Genomic DNA, 21,247 nt, shown 5'->3' with positions numbered 1-21,247 from the left:
CTCCTTTCGGCGGGTGAACCAAATAGCTGACCAACTCACCCCGATAAGTTTCGGAAATAATCAAACAATAAAATAACCAGGGAGAAACCACAATCCGGAAAAAGTTCTCGGTATATTTTAGCTTTTCCTGGCATTGATCTAAAAGTGGCCGAATAACTAACTCAATCGAGTAAAAGACTCCCAACTTCCTAACACTAAACTTTGCACTGAAGCAGAAAAATAACGTCACCACAAAACCACACCCTACCGTCCAAAGTAACACTTCGATCCCAATTGGTCCCAGAATCCCTTCGAAGTCCAAGTTATGTTGCAGGTCCACCGGAACTAGGAACCCTGTTTTAGTGCTGTGTCCTGTAAAAAACATGTCCGTCGGGCTAAACAGGGGATTATAAAGATTCGTGAAAAAAGAGGCGAACTCGTATCGTTCGACTGTCACCGTGGTCAAATTGAGTCTCGCTGTGATATCGCAGATTAGAATGTCCCGCTCGGATGCGCCCGTCCATAGCGAGATGGAACCACGTCCCGTCGTACAACCGCCTTTCGGTTGAAGGAAGATTCTCACGAAAAATACAAAGTTTTTTAAATTTGTGCCAAGTTTGGTCGAATATGAAACGTTGGTAAGATCCGTCTCAGTCCAAACGGTCCTTAATTCTGCCGGATATTCATTTGCAACTCGTATTTGGGACAAGTAAGGTAACAATTTGTACGATTTCTGGTTCGCGAGAAAATAACAGTGTTTCGGAATATAGTTTGGATAAGGCTTGAAAAATGTGTGGGTTGTATGGTCGAAGCCTGGCCAGTTAGTCACGATGATCAAAATGTCCCTCGAAATGCGAAATTTATTGGATATAATTGATTCCAAGTTGGGATTTTGCATGGTGCCGAAGACAATTTGAAAAAGGGGGGTTGTCGCAGCGCGATGCTTATTCTCTTGTCGGGCCCTGTCCGGTTTCGGGTTATTTAGTAGGATCTCAGACCTATATTTGTAGGTAAAGGTGTAACTTATTTGTGGTACCTGGGGAATAATTAGGTTAAGCAGAACTTCAGCAGAGTAGATGTTTTCGACGGGGTGAAAAATTGGTGAGCTTCCCGGCCAATAATATTTTTGGACAATTATGTTCAACTCTTTGATCATGGGGAAGAAGGAAATTATGGCCCGGATTTGGATGGCGGGTTGAACAAGGGGGGAATTTTCTGGGAGGGGATGGTCTAGAATAATTGATGGCAAAATTCGCTCGGGAAATATAAGTAGGAAAACAAATACAATAATGGAAAATGTTTCCCACATTTCTCGTCTTAAAATTTGATAATCTTTTAAAGATTGTATGTGTGCACACATGTAGGAAATATCGGATGTATGTATGCATGTAAATAATTAGGGAGTATAAATTACATATTGATGTTCTACTAGGATATTTCCATACTTGTACCCACATAAGAGCTACTGGCAACTAATGATTCGTAATTTACCAATTTTTATGCATAAGTACATTCGTGTACATATTTCCTTAGAAATTTATAAAAAAGTAGATACATAATACTTCGAGAGAAGTGTATAATTTAATTTAAGTTGTTATAACTGAATGTACATATTTACATATGTATGTATGTACCAATTTCCTGATGTATGTATGAATGCAGACAGTATGGGAGAGGTCTTCTGGTATTTTTATAACATTGTGATACGTAAGAATGAGGAAAATGCGTCATTGTCCAAAACCGAGAACTTGTCAAGACTATTTCATAAATGCAATTTTAAAAAACCATGTCCGCCATTGCCATTCTTCGTCTGTACGTATGTACATACATATGTATGCACCTACATATTTACACCATTCTTTATCATCAAAACTTTTAATACAATTGACAACAATGAATGAACATAAATACTTAATATCATTTTTATCCAGATTTGCGTGACTATCGACTATCATTCATTTATTATCGACCATTAACAATAAAGTAGTAGGAAATGGATGACAAATTTATCGGGTTCTAGAATGACAAAAGTTTTACATTGGTCGTTATGTGAATATAAGTATGAATGGTACCGTTATTCCATATTGTTTGCAGTTAAATAATTGTAAGTTTGCATATAATTACATACGCTAGGGGATCTCCATTGTTGGAAATTGTTTATTTCTTTATTACCCTGTCTGTTCAAGATTTTACGACCTTTTATGTAAACGGTATAAGTTCATAAACGAAATACGCATGCATAATTACAAATTAGTAATGAAATTATCAAATTCTTAAAGAAATAATTGATAAGCACTGGTCACTCAAATACTTATACAACCATCGCGATATGCATGAATACAAAATTATGTAGGGCTGAAGTTTGTGCCAAAACGTTTTTTCATACGCATACATTGCACAACATTTTTATTTATTTGCTCCAAATCATGCTACAAACAAGACAATTAAATTCGCCTGATACCCACAAAAAATTGGAACTAGTTAAATATTTCTAAATTTAGAAATGTCTATTACATCAATTTATTGATATTGGTTTGTGGGGTCGGAAATCACAATTTTTTACCCGGAACAAAACATTCCTCCCAGCTTAGGTAACCTTACTCGTCACAATTCTGATAAATTCGGACAAAATCCTATCCCCTTCCGTGACCGTCGAGCTGACCTGATTCACCAGTTTGGTTGAGAAGGCCAATAACAAGTCCGTCATTTCTTTCCTTGCCTCCAATGACAACTTATTAAGTTCATATTCCACTTTTCTTTCTCGGAGCTAACTTTGGCAAGAATGTCCTCACACAAACATGTACAAAATACAAATTCCTGTACAAATTTCATTACCTGGCTAAGACTAGAACTAACCTGACGAGCATTTTCTTGAGCAATAAGGGCAACTGCAGTAACGGCATAGGTCCCTGCTTCTTGGAATCCTTGGATTGTTTTTTTGATTAGCGTTGTCACATTCTTTACAACTAGTTCGACGTCGTCACTCAGGTCAACCCCAGCACGGGTCGCGTTCTGCATTAAACCATCAATTTTATTGAGGGTGCTACCCAAATATTTGTTCAGAATGGATTTTTCCGACGTAACAATGGCCGTCATAGCATGGACCGTAGTTTTGGCGGCCATGTTCACGATGGCGAGGGCATCTCTTTGGGCTTGTGCTTTAAAAAAATGTTACATGCATATCGTCATGACGGACAGACCCAGCTGTTACGATAGCCCTCATTCGGGCTTTAAATTAGTATGAAGTAAAAATTGATTACTGGGATTACCTAAATCGGCGGAGATAGTGTCGCCGAGAGAAGCAGGTGCTGTAAAAAAGATGGAATCAGACAAGTTTGTACATAAGAGACCGTGCATAAATTACATGAGGGATACGAGAGTACATTGCAAAAAATCGGGTGTAAAGTTTACACTGTGTGGATTGGCGACGTGAATAACCATTAGTTAATTTGTATGTTAAAATTATAAATACAGAAAATTAAAAGTTTAGCGGATGTGACTTTACTGGGTAACTTTATCCGAATTTTCATACGGGGATGGTGGCCTTTTTCAAAAAATCTATCCCGATCATTTATGCAATATGCTCATTAGAATAATTCAAAGAGAAAGATAGACGTATTCTGTAAGGCCGAGGAAGCGTGGGGACAATGTCCGCTCGTGTCCGCGGCCACTGTCTGCATGTAAATAAAAATTCTGACCTGCTTGACATCCCGGTAGGGCGAAGAATTGGTTAAAAAGGAAGATACCCAAAATTACGAGAAATGACTTCATGGCGAATGAGAGAATATTTCCTGGTCTGGATTTCGAAACTGCTCTTCACTACAAATTAAGAGTGATCTATGTATGTGTATGTACCTCCTTCTTTAAGTAGTGAAGGGAGTCCTGGGAGGAATTAATTTAGCCGTGAACATGTCATGTCAACTACCATATTTAGGAGTCATATCAAGTATGTAAGTATGTATGTACATGCATACTTATACATAAGTACGTACATTGCGCACACATATTTACTCATATGTAACGATTAGAAATGCGTCTTTGGTGGCCAAACGTGGATATGTTGACTGTCAACTGTAAAAAAAATCTTGGAAAAACAGCAATGAACATCATCGTGATTGTCATCACCTACCTGGTAATAAATTGCCACGACGGGTACTGATTTTCCAAATCCTGGTGAAAAATGTATACCACCGTGAAATAGATAAATTGTCACTACTTGGTAATATCTGTAAATAGCAACCAAAAGATAATAAATTGACACTGGCAAGTTATAATTTCTCGTACTCGGTAATAAACTGACACCACTAGGCAATAAATTGCAAAAACTAATAAATTGAAACCATTAAGTAATATGTAGATTGACACGACAGTAGAATACATTTCTAACACCGGGTAATAATTTGCAACGTCCTTGTAAAAAACTTATACCGTGTAATATATACATGATTGCCACTACTAGGTAATAAACTAAAACCACGAGGTAATAATTTGACACCAGGTTTTGAACTTCTACCGCTGGGTAATAAACTGCCAATGCCCTAATAAATTGCAACCTGATAATAAATTGACACAACCTGGTAATAAACGACACCACCAGGATATGAATTGCCACCGGTTGGTAATAATATCAGTGTTCATGCGAATATCAATACTTGATTAAATACATAATACACCATGTCAGAAAGGTCGTGTTACCCAACATTTCTCTTTGATCGGACATTGCTGAGGAGGGGAGCTTGCGAGGTTGATAATAACAGATCTCGATGCCCTTTGGATATGTGATAGGGTCTCATGAATGTACTAAAACCCTGAAGTGGTTTGACTCCATGGCCACATTTGCGCCCGCCACACCCACTCAAAAATGCCCAAAAAACGCTTTCACTCCAGTTTTCACTCACTCAAATCCACGCCAGAAATCCAATTTTACTCGGATTTTGAAATTTCTTTCACCATTACGCTCCCAGATAGTTGCTTTCTTCAATCCAATGTCAAACTCAATTTTGCTGATGATTATTTCGTAGGCGTAATTTGAGTTGTTGTTGATTACTACAACAATCCTCATTCAGAATTTCAAATTTTAAAAATACTAAAAATTTCGAAAAAATTGGGTTTGATATTGGATTGAAGAAAGCAACTATCTGGGAGCGTAATGGTGAAAGAAATTTCAAAATCCGAGTAAAATTGGATTTTTGGCGTGGATTTGAGTGAGTGAAAACTGGAGTGAAAGCGTTTTTTGGGCATTTTTGAGTGGGTGTGGCGGGCGCAAATGTGGCCATGGAGTCAAACCACTTCAGGGTTTTAGTACACTCATGAGACCCTATCACATATCCAAAGGGCATCAAGATCTGTTATTATCAACCTCGCAAGCTCCCCTCCTGAGAATTGAACCAACTTAAAGAATCGGAATATTTATGGAAATTAGTGGAATTCATACCACTAATAAAAATTTAACGGCACGTATCACATGCCTATTATGAAGCTGAAAATGTTCAACTTACATATTTACATACATATTTGAACCCTAAGATTGGCAGGAGATTGGCACGCGTTACGTTATACAATTCATTTCTAATTTAAATGCGAACTTGCAGTTTGTGTGTTACTCAAGCTTTAAAAAATCCTTGAACTTGAACTCCTGATGATTGGGAGAGGTTGGATTAACCTGGTTGCCATGATTTCTTACGATACGTGCGCTTAGGTACAATGGAGGTCTATGCTCTCCAATTTTTACCAAACTAGTCTCAATCGATCACAAGTTTTTTTAATATGCATGAATTTGCAAAATACAAGATCCGCCAATTTGCTAGCTTGGAGGAGATAATTGCACCCGAAGAGGAGAAAACCGACAGTAAATTGGAAAGGGTAAAATTTTTCAAATTTTGGGCGGATTTTCCCCTCTTTAGATGTAACATCTCCGCCAAACATGACCATTAGCAGATTGTGTTTTGCTCAAATTTTATACTAGCTAGAGTTATACATAATCGATTAACAATAGCTTTGTCAAAATCGTAGAGCATGCGCTAGGAGATCTCCATTGTTGGAAATTGTTTAATTATTATTTCTTTATTACCATGTCTGCTCAAGATTTTACGGTCTTTTATGTAAACGGTACAAGTTCATAAACTAAATACGCTTACATAATTATAACTAAATTAGCAATGAGATTATGAAATTCTTAAAGAAATAATTGTTAAGCACTGGTCGCCCAAATATTTATACAACTATCGCAGTTTATGCAGGAATACACAATTATGTATGTAGTGCCGAAGTTTGTGCCAATACACTTTTTCATACGTATGTATGTATACATTTCACAACGTTTTTATTTATTTGCTCCAAATCATGCTACAAATAAGACAATTAAATTCGCCTGATACCCACACAAATTTTGAACTACTTAAATATTTCTAAATTTATAAGTATGTATTACATCAACTTTATGAATATTGGTCAGATTGTGTGGTCCGAAATCATAATTTTTGCCCATAATAATAAATTATTGGATTCCCAAAACCTTGCTTGCCACACTGTTGAGGAACTCGTTCAGAATCGTAGTCCCTTCCACGACCGTCGAGCTGACCTGATTTATAAGTTTGGTTGAGAAGGTCGAAAGTACTTCCGCCATTTGTTGACGTGCGTCCAATGATAATGCAACGAGACCTTTTTGCAAATCTTGTATGTTGCTGCTAGCTCTGCTAATAACGCCGACCTTGCACAATACGTTTGTGCATGCTTGAAAATCCTCGTAAAGTTTGACAATTTGGCTGTTAACATTAGCATTAACTTGCGTCACAAATTCGTCAGCAATTTCGCGTATTTCGGCTAGGGCAACGTCCCCTGCTTCCTGGAAACCTTTGACTGTTTGGTTGACCAACATGCCCACCTTCTCGACCGCAAGGGCGGCATCGTGACCAAGCTCATCCGCAGAATTGGTCACGTTCTGCATTACTCCATTAATTTTATTGAGGGTGGTGCCCAAAATTTCTTTAAGAATGGCAGTTTCCGACGTGACAGTGGACGTCACCCCAGCGGCAGCGGTTTTAGCCGTACTGTCCACACTGGCGATGGCATCTTGACGGAGTTTTTCTTGAAATTGGTAACAAATAGATATGTTACAAAAATTTATCGTCGTGACATACCGGTTATGCAAAGACTAATATATGTAAGTAATTAATGGAATTACTTACCTAAATTTGCGAAGATATTTTCGACGAGAGGATCAGTTGCTGTAAAACAAATTTTTGAATGAGTCAAGTTTGTATACAAGTAGGCAAAGAAACTACTACGCAAGGGATACGAAAGTGCCCTTTAATGTAAAATTATGCTGTGTAGGGGGACGTCCATGTTGTACGCTACCAAAAAACCTGATTCTTAGAACACGCACACGAGTAAAATAGATGACCTAAAACCACCAGTCCACCTTATTGATGATGGAGGTTCCCTTGTCACGTGTCGGTATAAGCTTGCCCGCATTTTGGCGCGTGGGGTGCAAATTAAGTACATGCGACTACTGCGGGAAAATTTACACCGGATTTTTGGCCACGAGGATTGTGGGATTTTTAGAAAATCTATTATCCCATCATTTTCTCAGACTATTTTATAATTTATGCGAGAGAGAAATACATAATTTTCTGTAATTAAAAATTCTGACCTGCTTGGCATCCCGGCAGGGCGGAGAATTGGGCAAGAAGGAAGGTAGCCAAAATTACGAGAAATGACTTCATAGCGAATGAGAGAATATTTCCTGGTCTGGATTTCGAAACTGCTCTTCACCTCGTTCCGGATCAAATTCGGAATGATCTATGAATATGGACCTACTTGCTTTAAGTAGTGGTGGGAGTCGTGGGAGGAATTAATTTAGAGATGGTCATGCCAACTATTTATTTTAGAGTGACAGCATCTAAAGGGTGGCCCAAATGTATCTCCCGACTTTTTCTTTCAATCGAACTACAGCCTATTTTTCAAAACCATGTGACTCAACGAATCAAAGTTTTTTCTCGCACATACCTTAGTGTTTGGTCTTTCAATTATTCACCTTAACAATGTCCTCAATGCTTTTCTTGGAATTCTGTGATAATTTTCAAAACTTATTTTTGGTATGTAATTTCATATTTCTACTACTTTCACCGCTAACACTATTGTTTTGCGTGGTATTGGATCTTTGTGCATATCCTCCTGAACTATGGACCATTGGTTCTTGAAAACACCTATGTCCGGAATTTTATCGGACCACGCCCCCTTGATCCACACCATTGAGTCTTGCCACTAAACAAGCTCAATTTTGCATTTAATGCGTCAGCTAGAGGACGGCCCTGTATGAAAACTTATTTTCATGCATTTGGGAATAATTCACTACTACTAGTGCTATCAAAGTGTATAGGTATTATTTCTTATACATTATTCTTAATAGTCATATTGTCGTTATGGAATAATGACATGGGTGGTCAAGCCACGCGCATGAAAACCACCGACAACTATAACTTTCAAGCATAATTCCTGCACCCGCATTGATGGTACATCCAATTTTTTGACTGTTTTGTACAGTGCATTTTATGTGTTCATCACCAGATATAACTCGATCGGGGATTCATTAGTTCAGAGGATATGCTTGCAGGATTCTTTACCCTGATTTTTTCGCATAAATGACAAGTCTTTTTAACTGCTTCCTCGTATTCTGGACTATTTTCAATGTTCCGTTGCGTCATGTGAGGTTCAATGGCTAACTTATAGACCGTGTGATTCTATTTCGTTCATTTCACAAATTTCTGCGATGAATAACGACCAAGTTTCATGTTCTTTTATTTGAGGTGTTTTGAGTAATTTTGCTCTTTTGTACAATTAAGTGCCAAACTTCCAGGTTTTGATTAATCTTGGGCTTAATCATTCTTTTCGTAGTAGGCGACATCTCCCTGCGTTGCCCTGACCATTTTTTGTATCTACAGAAATTTTTTTTACTCCGTAGCCTTACTGCTTTCTTATCACATCCAAAATTCTCTGAATTTTCTTGTGTTTTAATTATTGCTCAAGTAACGTTTGTGTCTGAACTTTATCATGTTCATAATTAACCCTTAGTAATGGACCCCTCATGGTAAAATTTTCAAATTAAAATATTCACTGGTTCAGAAATGACAACCGATTTTTGTCTTGAACTCGTGCAAAAAAATGATCGGGAGGTACATTTGGGCCACCCTTTACATATCTATGCACGCAGCATTAACTAGCTTAACGTCGAATATTAAATTGTATGCAACTTTTAGGACACGTGGACTGCAAAAAAATCGCAAAACGGCAGCATCATCGTGATTGTCACCACGGGGTAATAAATTGACAATACTGGGTAAGACTTAGCAACGTCGGGGAAACAATTTACAAATATACCACGGGTAATACATACGTTGTCACCATAGTAGAATAAATTTCCACCAGTGGGTAATAATTTTCCATAAGTGGGTCTTAAATTGCAACCACTCGTTAATAAATTGACACTATCGGGTAATAAATTACCAACACGCAATAAATTGCAACCAATGTGGTAATTAATTGACACAACCACTGGGACATAAACTGCTACCGCATGTTGAAAAATTTTCACCGAATGGTAAGAAAAGCCGTTGTAACCAATCATGTACACTGCATGTGTGAATTTACTCCAGATTTTTAGTGGTGATTAATTTACCTTAGGGGCCGTCCATAAATTACGTAACGCAAAAATCGCGATTTTCTAGACCCCCTCCCCCCTTTAACATGCGTAACATAGGCACGATATCATTGTAGCCTTAGACCCCCCCTCCCCCCCTCTTGCGTTACGTAATTTATGGACGGCGCCTTACTTAGGATTAGATAAATATGTATGTAGATTCGGAAAAGCAGTGCTTGATGAAATGCCTACATACATACACGTACACCGTGTCACAAATGTCGTGTTACCCAACCAACATTTCTCGTTGATTGAACAGTGATGAGAATGGAACCATATAAAAAAACGGAATATTTGTGCAAATCAGTGGAATTAATGCGAATAAAAAAATAACAGCACGTATTATACATGTTATGAAGCGGAAAATTTTCAACTTTTTTTCGCTCAAAGATTGGCAGGAGAGCAATCGTTACTTAATTAATTCAAAATTTAAATGCGAACTTGCAGCTTACATTATGCACTAAAATTTAATCCTTGAACTTGGACTTCAGATGCCGGGGAGAGGTTGGAGTAACCTGGTTGCCATAATTTCCTCCGACATCATTTTCACCACTCGAATTTTCTGAAGTTGGAATTTCAAGAATTGTAGGGAAATTTCAAGTTCAGGTGCGCTTTAAAGTATGAAGGAGACCCATTCGTTGGAGAAGATAAAGTACTTACTGGTTCTGTCCAAACCGATCAGGAATTTTTTGAAGGTCCCATTATAAATCAATCAATCAATCAATCGGAAGGTATAAAAGCAAATGATGCGGAGGATGCGAAAGTCCGTAGTTTTGTAGCAGAGAAAGTTGGAGTACTCACTGAAGCGTACAATCTCAGTCAACCATTTCCACCAAATTTTGGTGAAAATATATAAAAAAAATAATTCTCAATTACCAGCCGCCAATCCTCAGTTTCCAACATGTGGAGATTAGTATCGTCCGGGATTATTTAGTATTTTATTTTTATTTTATTTAGTATTTAGTATTTTTCAGGAGTCGAGCAGGGTGTTTACGGGTGAGCTGGAGAAAGTCCTTGACGGAGAAAGTGACGCTGGGTGAAGACACAAGCGACGAACCGCACGAGAGATCTTTTCGAGAGTCCACAATAAGTAACAGTAGAATTTATGCCTCGTTCTCCCTGAAAGTGGGATATCATCACAGTCGAGTTTCTTCCTTTGAGCCCTCAATTAGCGAACCTTGTGTGTGAATTCTGTATGAAATGACTGAATGTATGTAAATATGATTTGTATATTTGTTTTCTTCTACCTATTGTAATGACAAATTTTTTTACCTTGAGGCGTAATAACCCAGCATTGGGGTGTCTCATTGAAATAAATAAATCAATCAATCAATCACATATTTCCATCACTGTACTCAGTTTCTGGGTTTGTCCAGAAAATCAAGTCATGGAAATCATAAAACCCACGCCCATTTGAATTTGAAGCATTGTGCTACAGAAATTATTATTTTTCTGATTCGAGTAGGCATTCAGCTTTAATTATTGATATCGATTTATGGGGCATCGGCTTCTAAAACACAAAGCTTTTTAGGAGACTTGTCCATTGAAAATTTTTTAATTGTTCATGGTTTCAGAGCATATACTCTTACCTGTGTACCAGTAATATATAGGTAGACGATCTACTTCATATATACATATCTTCTCACGGATTTTGAAAATAAATGCATACATATGTGTAAATAAACCGTAGTAACGTTAGAAGTAGCTCACCCTATAATATTAATAAGCATATATGTAACTTTGCACCAAAGGTGCCGAATAAGCGCACACCATAAGTATAAAATTTCTATAGTCTTGCTCCAATGGAGCATTATAATCGGACCGAATAGGTATATAATTTTGATATAATTTGCACCAATAGTATAGAATAAGGCGGCAAAATAAATATCTAATTTTGACATAATTTCGATTTCTGTCAGAAATCCTTGAAATTGTGGTGTCAAGTTTTTGAAATTATTTCCTCAAATTATTCTGCACTTTTCGTGCATTTTGTGCCAATGCTCCCAATTGTTTCGCATCATTTTGGATAACCGATTGTTCGATACTAACGGTGCTATTTATTCTAAAATTGTAGTTTTTTCTCGATCGATTTTCCGAATTAATTCGCACCATTTGCGTTACGAATTATTTGATGCCAATGGTGGGACTAACTTTTTCAATAATGGACAAGGGGATTATTAATTAGCATCAATTGATGCAAAAAACTCGTGAACAGACAGACAGACAGACAGACAGACGGACGGACGGACAAGAGGAATTCAATAGCTCTCATGCTACGCAGGGTGAGCTAATAATTGTATTTCGGGCTTTGCAGTTTATTAAGTAGCTTGAGCGACTTTATGCGAAGACTCTGTCTGTATGTAAAGCAGGATAACGCATCAAGAAAATCGGTTTGCAGTATCTATGTATAATAAACATATATACGTATCGTCACCATTATTAGGCATCATTCATAATTTAAATTTGTAATTATGGGGAATCTTAAGCAGCCTTTTTAATCAGGCAAGAAATCATGTCTTATACCAACGTTTAACTCGCGTACGTACAAGTCATAGGGGTTTACATACATAATAAATACGTATCTAGATATTTTTACGCAATTTATTACCAATACTATAAGTCGTTTCATGTATCGCAGAGTCCAAGTATATAAAAGGTACACAAAAATCTTGTCGGACAACTTGACTGCACCCGAGTCGTACAAAAATTAATCTCTAACCTACATAATCTTACGCATCTAATTTAATTTTAATACAGGTTATTTCCACATATTGAAATCTTTCAAAAATGAAAGTAAATTATAACAAGAAAAATTTTGATTATGGTAAAAAATTAATATATCTTTTTTCTGACAGTAAATTTGACGTAATAAGCTTGTCCAATTAGTTTGTAGCCTCCAACCAATTCCTCAAACGATAGATGGCATATTCCGGAAGGATTTTTGATACTAAGGACGTCAACGTTGAAACGTGTTCATCTTGCTTATCACCATTCTGCAAATAATAACACGTTACAAATAGCTGTATAAAATTATAAGGTAATAATTAAAACTTTTCGCATTATATACCCCTTGAAAAACAAGGTGCATCGTGGGTAGTTCCTCCGCCATGGTCGAGTCCAATTTCACGTACATTTTCATCTCCACATTATCATTTTGAGGGGGAGGACTTGCGTCAATAATAGCGTTACTAACTTGTTCCTCGGCTTGGAGTGGGTTTTGGGATAAATTTTGTACCTCCTTTCTAACAGCGTCTCTTCCTCGAGGTGAAAATAAATTGGAATAGTTTGTCTTAAAGTGGTAAATTCGACATCGTGTTTCAGCCTTAATCTCATCGAGTGCATCAAATTTGATAAATATGTTTTCCCTGGCGTCGATCGGAACGCTGATAAACTTTTGTGGTAACACGTCAAACGTCTTGAAAGCTTCCTCCACCTCATGGAAAACAACGAGAGGGTATTTCACGGGGTCAGCGGCAGTGGAAGATGAGGAGGATGATGAAGTAGGATAAATTTCCCTAGCAAGGTTAACCATGGATTATTAACTGCTAGTGTTGTAAAAATAAATTAGTTGTGCACTCTGGAAAATAATTGTTACCCTTTTCAAAAGTAGCTACACTCTGAATTCTATATTAAATAAACTACATAAACTGTATCCAGAGCAAACTTTACTCTATATATATTAAGCTAACGCTACTCTGGGTTTTTAGAATAGTTTGCTTAATTTAGAATTCAGAGTAATTTTACTTTCCAAAAGGGTAACATTATTTTAAGAGTGTGGTAGGTTATTTACCATCCGTCGTCACATTTTGAATCTGGAATTTCCTCCATTTTGAAGCACTTCGTAAAGAAATTTGTCATAAAATCCATTGTGAAAGAGACCCAGAGCATTTTAAGTTTCTGTAACAATTTCCAATTGTCACATTTTGCCGTAATGTTCCAAACTTGTATCGCACTATGGACGAATTGTCGCACAAATGGAGATGTTGGTCGGATCGGTAGGTCAAAAATTTTGCCCCCTTCCATGACCAGGGGATATTTAGTCTTCGTCAGGATACAAATTTCTTGCAGCATTTCAAATGATTTAGTAGTGGAGTCATCACTTCTTTTATTCGTTCCCTTATCGTACCTGTTGAAAAAATATGTCTTCATTCAAATATAAAATAAATACAAATTATTAATTCATTATGCATTTATTCAAAATTTGAAAAGAGATAAATGTTTATTCAATATTATTCATTTTATTTCAAATTTGCCATATTACATGGATTTCTCAATATGCATACCATGTACATATAATAAGCTTAGGGCGAAAAATGAATGACGAATAAAATTATTCATAAATTCTTCATGAATACAAATTGAATCAAATATTGATATTCGTTAATTCAAAAATTTTGAAAAAATTATTCAAGAATTAACTGCGTAATTTATTCCTTCTCTATCAAATAAATGAATGTGAACAGTTATGATCATATGTACCTTGCTTTCTTCGGGAATTTGTTCCCATTATCTTGTTCTATGAACTTGATGGGGCGAAATATATCCAAAATTGAGGTATCAAACTTTTCCACGTTTCCCAGTAAGAGAGCCGTTTGTCGACAACAGAGCTGAAAATGTTGGAGCAAAGGTTTATTCGTTAGTCCGCCCACGTTGACGTTAAGAGCGAATGGATCTTGGACGCAAAGCGGTGCGTTTGTCCGGAACGGTTTTTCCTTGGATTTTCCCTTGGGTTTGGACGATATATTTCTTGTCCCCAGACAATTTTGGTACATTCTGGCAGCGATGGAGGATGTGTGTGGTCGTGGTGACGCAAATTCTTCTTTACTCACGACTTCAGACGTGTTTGTGGCCAAAATATGTGATTCGAAATGCATGTCCGCGTAGAAGGAGAAGAAATGGATAAGCTCGTGGAGAACGTGTGTCGTAAAGGAGACAGGATCATTTAGATTTTGAAGACGAGACTGAAACGTGGACTGGATAAGGTCGAAATTTTGACGAGTTTGGCACGGAACTAGGGTTTCCCAGCCTGCAAATATATTCACAAAAAAATAGATTAGATTACGAAATTATATGTACAATTTGAGTAAACTATTAACCAAGGATTCGATAAGTTATCGTCAAAATTAACAAATTTGTCCTCTAGAATTTTGAAGTACGTAAATTCCCAGAGTCAAAAAAATATTCAAAATGTGCTGATTTTGATGACGACATTAAATAATTAATTATGTATTTCATACCCTCAATCTCATCGAATTCATGCTCCGATTCGACCCCTTCTAAACCTTGAATCTCCCCCAAAGTCGGCACGATTTTCCTCCATCCACAATAAAACAGAACGAGCAAATTCAAACAGTAATTCTTGACCTTGAAGGAACCACTAAGCTCATGGAAGTTCGCCCAGAATCGCACGAATCTCATCATGATATCCACCACGGGATGAAGCTTCATATAAAAAGAGATCAGCTCAGAATTTCGCACGGCTAAAAACGTCCCGAACGAGAGGTCACACTGGATTCGGGAACTTTTATGCGTGAAACGAACAATAGGAACACGCGCATGTCGAATTGGGATGACCCGAATAGAAAAATTTTGTAATCTCTGCAATAATTTGGTCACTGCTTCTAGCACCTTCTTCCCCGCGGATTTACTAATTCCCCCCGAAATCGAGGCGTTACTCGTCCACACGAAGAGGTCAAGGTCACTCGAGTCTTCAGAGAGTTGGGTAAAATACGAGCCGAAAGGGTGGACTTGACATGAGGGGAGGATTGTTCTAAGGTGCGAGGTCAAATCCCGGATTAATTTGTGCTTAACTCCGAGCGCTTCTTGCGACTGGGCCGTGGCGACGAGGAATTGACGGAGTTGGGAGGAAAGGGTGAGTTTTCCGAATTCTTGACTCAAATGGGGGAAATCTTGACCATAATTTTGGGTGACTATGGAGTGGAAGATGTACCGGTGATGGTGTGGCAGGAGAGAGCAGTGGTTTTGTTTTTGGGGGAGATTTTGGAGAAGTGGAGGGGGGTCGACGTCTTCTTCTGAATCGGAGGACGACGAAACGAGGTCAATTATCACGACATCCATGATAACTTGATTTTAGAGGAGAAATCTGTGGGAAAGGTTGAATAATTTGATTATGTCGGCATTTTTTAGCAATTAATTATCCCAGATTTATGATTTAAAGTTGTTACCTATTTGTGTTATTGGTACGACTCGAAGATCATTGTAATATCCGCGATGAGATCCAATTCAAGGTAAATTTCTTGATATCACAGCTACATTGTACATAGACCTTAAAAATAAAAATATAAACACATAAAATTACCAGTTCAAATATTTCGCTTTAATTCAGACCTGAAAAATAAAACTGTATAATTAATTATCGGGTAAATCGGCACCTTGATAAGATATGAGAACAATTATATTTCAAATAGTGTAAATTGAATTTCAATAATTAAAATACCGTAAAAGTTAATATTTGATATTCATTTAGATTTTCGATGTGGAGCGAGCCAGCAAGCAGCAGCTGACTGTCCGATGGATGGTGAAAATTCCTTTGTTTGCTACCTTCCATGCACTTGCATTTTTTGGCTTCATTTATGCAACTCAAATGACATAAACACACTTGTCGACATAATCTTTAAACAGCTTATACTTTAATTTTAGTGTTCAATAATTTATGTAGAACACGTGAATTGCAGGATTTGTAATTAATTTCATAAAATCAGTTGGTCATTTATGTAGGTATAATTAAGTACATACAGAGCTGGGTGATTATTGGTTTTTGAGGGTGGATTAAGGATTATGGATTAACCACAAAATAATGTGCATTGTGATTAAATTATTTTCGTCAGCTTAATTCATGTCAGGATTAATCCGGATTAATCCATAATCCATAAAATTTCAGGATTATGGATTATGGATTAATAATCCGGATTAATTTGGTGATTAATGATTTTAGTAAAAATCATTTTACACTACCTAAAGGTATATCTAGCGCAACAAGTTTCAACTATGTGGTTTCGCATAAAATTTTTAAAACGCTAGTTTCAAATTGAAACTTTCAATTTATATATGTAGCACAAGGCAGCGAGAACATGTTGACTCTTAAAATGGTAGCTGATAGGACCAAGTTGTCAGAACTTAAGATTTCAAGCTGCACAGTAGGATAAAATGGAACTGTGGGAATTGAACCGAGTAATCCAGATTGAGAATTAATCATGAATACGTAATCATGATTAAGATTAATCTGGATTAATAATAATAATTAGTAATCATGATTGGGATTAATCAGGATTAGTAATCCGTAATCACGATTACGGATTAATGACATATAATGGGATTATTCTCGGATTAATTCTAATTCCAGAAAAATCGGGATTATGGATTGGGATTAATCTACAAAAAACTCTCATTGCCGGATTAGGGATTATGGATTGATAATCCATAATCCGGGATTAAAATCCATAATCCTTAATCAGGATTATCCCAGCTCTGAGTACATAACTCTGTAAAAACAGCTATTTAAGAAAGTGACTCTGAGGATATGGATCTTTTACGTAATTTATTGCGAATACTATAAATCGGTCGATTTTATAACTGCACTTATTACATATGTAAATGTATAAGTTTAAAATTCAGTCCGAACTTTGCCCTCGTTTAATTTCTTAAAAATTTCTCCCACTTTCTTCAAATGATCGGAAGATTTGGACATTAGTTGGTTGGCTTGTGTTGCAAATTTGCCCATCTTTTTCACATATTGCAATATGACTTTTTGCTGTAATGCAAATTATTGCAGATGATTAATCAAATCATACTTTACAATTACTGTTCTGAGATAAATTATTACAATTGCTTCGAGCGATATCACATTTTCAGACGCCCTGGTCAAGAAAGCGCTCGTTCCTTCCATGAAGTTAAGGATTTGCTCAGATGTGTCGTCCTGGTTCAGAAAATCGGCCAAAAGTTGCTCCTCCACGCGAAGGTCTTCTCGCAATTGTTCTCTCTTTGCGAAATCTTTCTCCAACTGGAAAAGTAATTTGTGGGAATTAGAATAATAATTGCATCTGTAAAATTTCGTCCCGATAAGGTACGAAGTATTCTATATGTATGTCACAAATAGTTCATTAATGAGGGAACTCACGTCAAAGTTTGTAACTTCGTAAAGTTTGTGAGCTTACAAACTTTTATGAACATTTCTAAGGAAAATTGACTTATAAAATTTTACGAAACTTATGTATATGCACTTCCAAAGCATCTTTTTGGTAAATAGTACAAAAAAAGTTCAGAAATTTTGCAAATTATTCATGTTAAAAGTTTGTAAACTTACAAACCTAAGCAGTTTCTTCCGTAATTAATTACAAACTTGACGTGAAACCCCTAAATATTCATTATCAAAAGTAGCAGTCAACTTCATAGGTAATTTTTGAACAAAGTTTGAAAATTTTAACAACCATAAATTAAAAAGGATTTAATCGCTTACAAGAACAATATTCCTGAGACCCTCAATTGTGACGTAGAATTTTGTAAGCTTTTCCATAATGTCCAAGTTAACGGGCTGTCCTTCTTTGACAGGTTTGAAGATAGAAAGCCCGATTTGTAAATTGACATTAAACGCGTGCTTTTTCACAATATTCGTCATTTCACTTAGATTGTTCATCTCTTTGACGATCACAGTAATTTCTGAGTCTTTCGAGGTTGCAGATTTCATGGCATCCTTAAGAAATAATTGGCCATTATTTTTTAATTATTACATATGTATGTCTTAAAATTAAGAGAACATGCAATTTTCTCCTTACGAAACCACTGGCAGCGAGAGCTTGATATTTCTGAAATTGCTGGATTTCCCTGTTTTCATAATCCTGAAAAAACGATGTTGCATCGATTTTTCTATTTTGGACGCGTTCTCGTAATTCCTCGTGCCCATCGCAAATGGATGTAAGGATTTGTACAGATTTCTCCTGTTCTTGGAATAAAATTTGCAAGCTTTCTGCACTTTGAGGTAAGAGAGGCGACGAGTTTGGAGACTTAAATAATTTTGCAATTTAATAACAAATTAAGAACCTACATACATTATATTCGTAAATTGACCTTCCATTTATCGATTGGAATCAAAGATACGATTTCATTTTATGCACTCTTGTAAATCCAGTATTAAAATAATATACCTACCAGAATTCATATGTGACTAAACAAAAATGGTAGTGATAAATAAGACATACCGTGTTGTAAAAACTCGGTATTAAAGGTTTACCATATCTGTAGCAAATTTTTTTACCGGTAAAATTCTAATATTACCAAACGAAAGCAAATTTAATACCGAGAAACCAATACCCGTCTGACTATCCGATGCCCAACAGTGCAATAACTTAAATCGTATAGCCTTAAAGTTAACATTTTATTTTACCTTATCTGAAACCTGGACAGCATTCTTGTAATAATCCACGAGAAACTGGAGAGATTCACTTATCGTGTAAATCTCTTCTAATTCACTCAATCTCGGAACTCCCAATTTCTTCAAGACAATTTCCAAATACGCGAATTTTTCTGCCTCATCCCCCTCACTGGACATGACCGCTTTGAAATGCTCCAACTCCTTGGCACGATTCCAATCTGGTTCATTTTTCGAAAAATCGCTTGAGTCGAAAAATTCAAAGATCTTCTCCATGTGGGCAGAATCCTCAAGGGCAGCTTGTACACTGGCGTAAAATTTGTCGTAAAATTTGATTTTTTAATCCAGTTTCAAGTTTTTCGAGAAATTTTAGATTTTCGAGTCGCACTTTTCTATTTGTTACTAAAGTCGAGATTAGTTGGGAGGAGAGGAGGAAAATGAAGAAGATGGAATGTTTCGTCTCCATCATTGGTAATTTTAAAATTTATTTTATTTTCTGGTAAATAAGCTAAACAATTGGAAGCAATTTTAGGAAATATTTTGTGCGAGGATTGGGATTGAGATTGAAAAAATCCTTAATCTTGACAATCATGAGTGCATGAGTCATTTCGTCACATCGTCTCATATTTACATATCATATCAAACATCTTAGCATTTAGTTTTGGGGAGCCGTGCATAGAGGAATTGATAGGATAAAATATTTTCATTGTTAAAAATCTGGTATTGATTAAGGTTGCTAGTGCTTGGTATTAAAATTATACCGGTCTGCAAAAATTTCCTACCGGTATGTTAAAACTTTATTAGTCAGCTATTACTACACGGTATTACTTATCAATACCACTTTTGAAGAGTCATAAATGTATACCGCTTGGCATTATTTTCATACTGGATTTCTCGTAGCGTACATATCACGTTGATTTCAATTATGAAAATTTTCAACTTGATTTGTTAATAAATCACAAAAATTAATCACCTGCTGCATGGACGCGTCCTACAATGTACTCCTTAGCTTAACAATGCTATAAGATAACCAAGCAAGGAACCTTAAATATATATGTACATACATATATACAAAGAAAAAATGTACATATATTTATCTACGTAGCCACTGCCCTGTTTTTATGCATGGTTAAGTTAACTAGCTGATCATTCATTACGCTAATTCCCGAATCCTAAATCGGCCACTCATTCGTTGTTATTTAGCTCAATTCTTCACGACGTTGTAATGAATATCTTAAAAATTCAGATCAAATGTATTACGTATGTACTTATGTATGTATGTACTTTCATTTATTCTCAAATACATACATGTCAAATAAATAAGTCCAAAAACGGATAAGTTTTATTAAGATATACAATGAGATTATGTTCCATGTTTTTGCCAGCCTTGCATTGCATAACGTGTCATCAGGTTATCTATGTACATGGAAACGTTAATTGCTCTGCAAACTCCCAGCTCGAGACTACGCATTGACGTAATCAGTTTGCTGAATAACGAAAAGAACACACCATATTTGATTAAAGTTCAGGTTATATCTACATATTCTGCAATTTGGCCATCAGGCCTGTAAATTTTGATAAAATGATAACTTCCTGGAGCTCAGGTAGTTGAACGAATCGTATTACTTACTATTCAAATAATGATTTGAAACCTGAGTTAAGTCGGATATCCGTTTTTACGGATTAGGCCTGGCCGGATCCGTTTGACACGGACCGGATCGGATATCCATAAACAAAATTTGAAAAAAAATCCTTTGAAAAAATCCATAAAATAGATTGTATCGGATATTTTTTGATATTTAAGAAACGGATTGGATCGGATATAAAAAAATCCCGGTCCGACACACCTCTAATTTAAACTTCAAGAAATAAAGGCTCAAATAAAAATATTAGTTAATGTCAACTAATCTAAATGGTAGTATTTTTCCCACATCCATACAATACAAATGAATATTAGCATGATGAAATAATTAATTTTATTTCTAAGTTAATGATAAAATAATTTAACCCTTCACTTGAGCTTTGTTCAAATATGGTACGATTTCAATCATTACCAAGGTTGATGGACCACTTTAATGCGGTGACGTGACCAATCATGACACCATAATTAATTAAACTACAACTCGTAGGCAGATAAATAAAATTATTTCAGTAATCTCTCTTTTATACTAATATATAAACAACGA

The 21,247-nt window shown here is 36.3% G+C and overlaps 4 protein-coding genes across 6 annotated transcripts; all 4 read right to left on the bottom strand.

Annotated features, from left to right (window-relative positions):
- Positions 1-2,368: 2,368 nt before the first annotated feature.
- LOC110861192 lies at positions 2,369-3,831 on the bottom strand. Of its 2 annotated transcripts, XM_022110302.2 has the most exons (4): positions 3,678-3,829; positions 3,249-3,287; positions 2,836-3,137; positions 2,369-2,746 (listed from the first exon to the last, which is right to left on the bottom strand). In XM_022110302.2, the coding sequence occupies exons 1-4, from the start codon at positions 3,748-3,750 to the stop codon at positions 2,567-2,569; spliced, it is 594 nt and encodes a 197-aa protein (XP_021965994.1). In that variant the 5' UTR covers positions 3,751-3,829; the 3' UTR covers positions 2,369-2,566. The 2 variants fall into 2 exon arrangements, 1 of the variants encoding a protein (XP_021965994.1); XR_004833134.1 differs by having other exon boundaries at positions 2,369-2,991; positions 3,678-3,831.
- Positions 3,832-6,278: 2,447 nt separating this feature from the next.
- On the bottom strand, positions 6,279-7,788 carry LOC110861170. Its single transcript, XM_022110282.2, has 3 exons — positions 7,631-7,788; positions 7,167-7,205; positions 6,279-7,065 (listed from the first exon to the last, which is right to left on the bottom strand). The coding sequence occupies exons 1-3, from the start codon at positions 7,701-7,703 to the stop codon at positions 6,476-6,478; spliced, it is 702 nt and encodes a 233-aa protein (XP_021965974.1). The 5' UTR covers positions 7,704-7,788; the 3' UTR covers positions 6,279-6,475.
- Positions 7,789-12,251: 4,463 nt separating this feature from the next.
- Positions 12,252-16,240, bottom strand: LOC110861160. 2 transcript variants are annotated; one of them, XM_022110272.2, is made up of 7 exons: positions 16,134-16,240; positions 15,862-15,962; positions 14,914-15,779; positions 14,156-14,702; positions 13,467-13,802; positions 12,744-13,191; positions 12,252-12,669 (listed from the first exon to the last, which is right to left on the bottom strand). In XM_022110272.2, exons 3-7 carry the CDS (start codon positions 15,752-15,754, stop codon positions 12,559-12,561), a joined length of 2,283 nt encoding a protein of 760 aa, XP_021965964.1. In that variant the 5' UTR covers positions 15,755-15,779; positions 15,862-15,962; positions 16,134-16,240; the 3' UTR covers positions 12,252-12,558. The 2 variants fall into 2 exon arrangements, with proteins under 2 accessions (XP_021965964.1, XP_021965963.1); XM_022110271.2 differs by having other exon boundaries at positions 16,069-16,219.
- Positions 16,241-17,217: 977 nt separating this feature from the next.
- On the bottom strand, positions 17,218-19,749 carry LOC118439530. The gene is made up of 5 exons (XM_035860923.1): positions 19,077-19,749; positions 18,469-18,696; positions 18,153-18,386; positions 17,520-17,696; positions 17,218-17,447 (listed from the first exon to the last, which is right to left on the bottom strand). Exons 1-5 carry the CDS (start codon positions 19,335-19,337, stop codon positions 17,301-17,303), a joined length of 1,047 nt encoding a protein of 348 aa, XP_035716816.1. The 5' UTR covers positions 19,338-19,749; the 3' UTR covers positions 17,218-17,300.
- Positions 19,750-21,247: the final 1,498 nt, after the last annotated feature.

This window comes from Folsomia candida, unplaced genomic scaffold, assembly GCF_002217175.1.
Source record: "Folsomia candida strain VU population unplaced genomic scaffold, ASM221717v1 Fcan01_Sc038, whole genome shotgun sequence".
NCBI classification, from domain to species: domain Eukaryota; kingdom Metazoa; phylum Arthropoda; class Collembola; order Entomobryomorpha; family Isotomidae; genus Folsomia; species Folsomia candida.
This window is presented reverse-complemented; position numbering and strand designations above follow the sequence as displayed.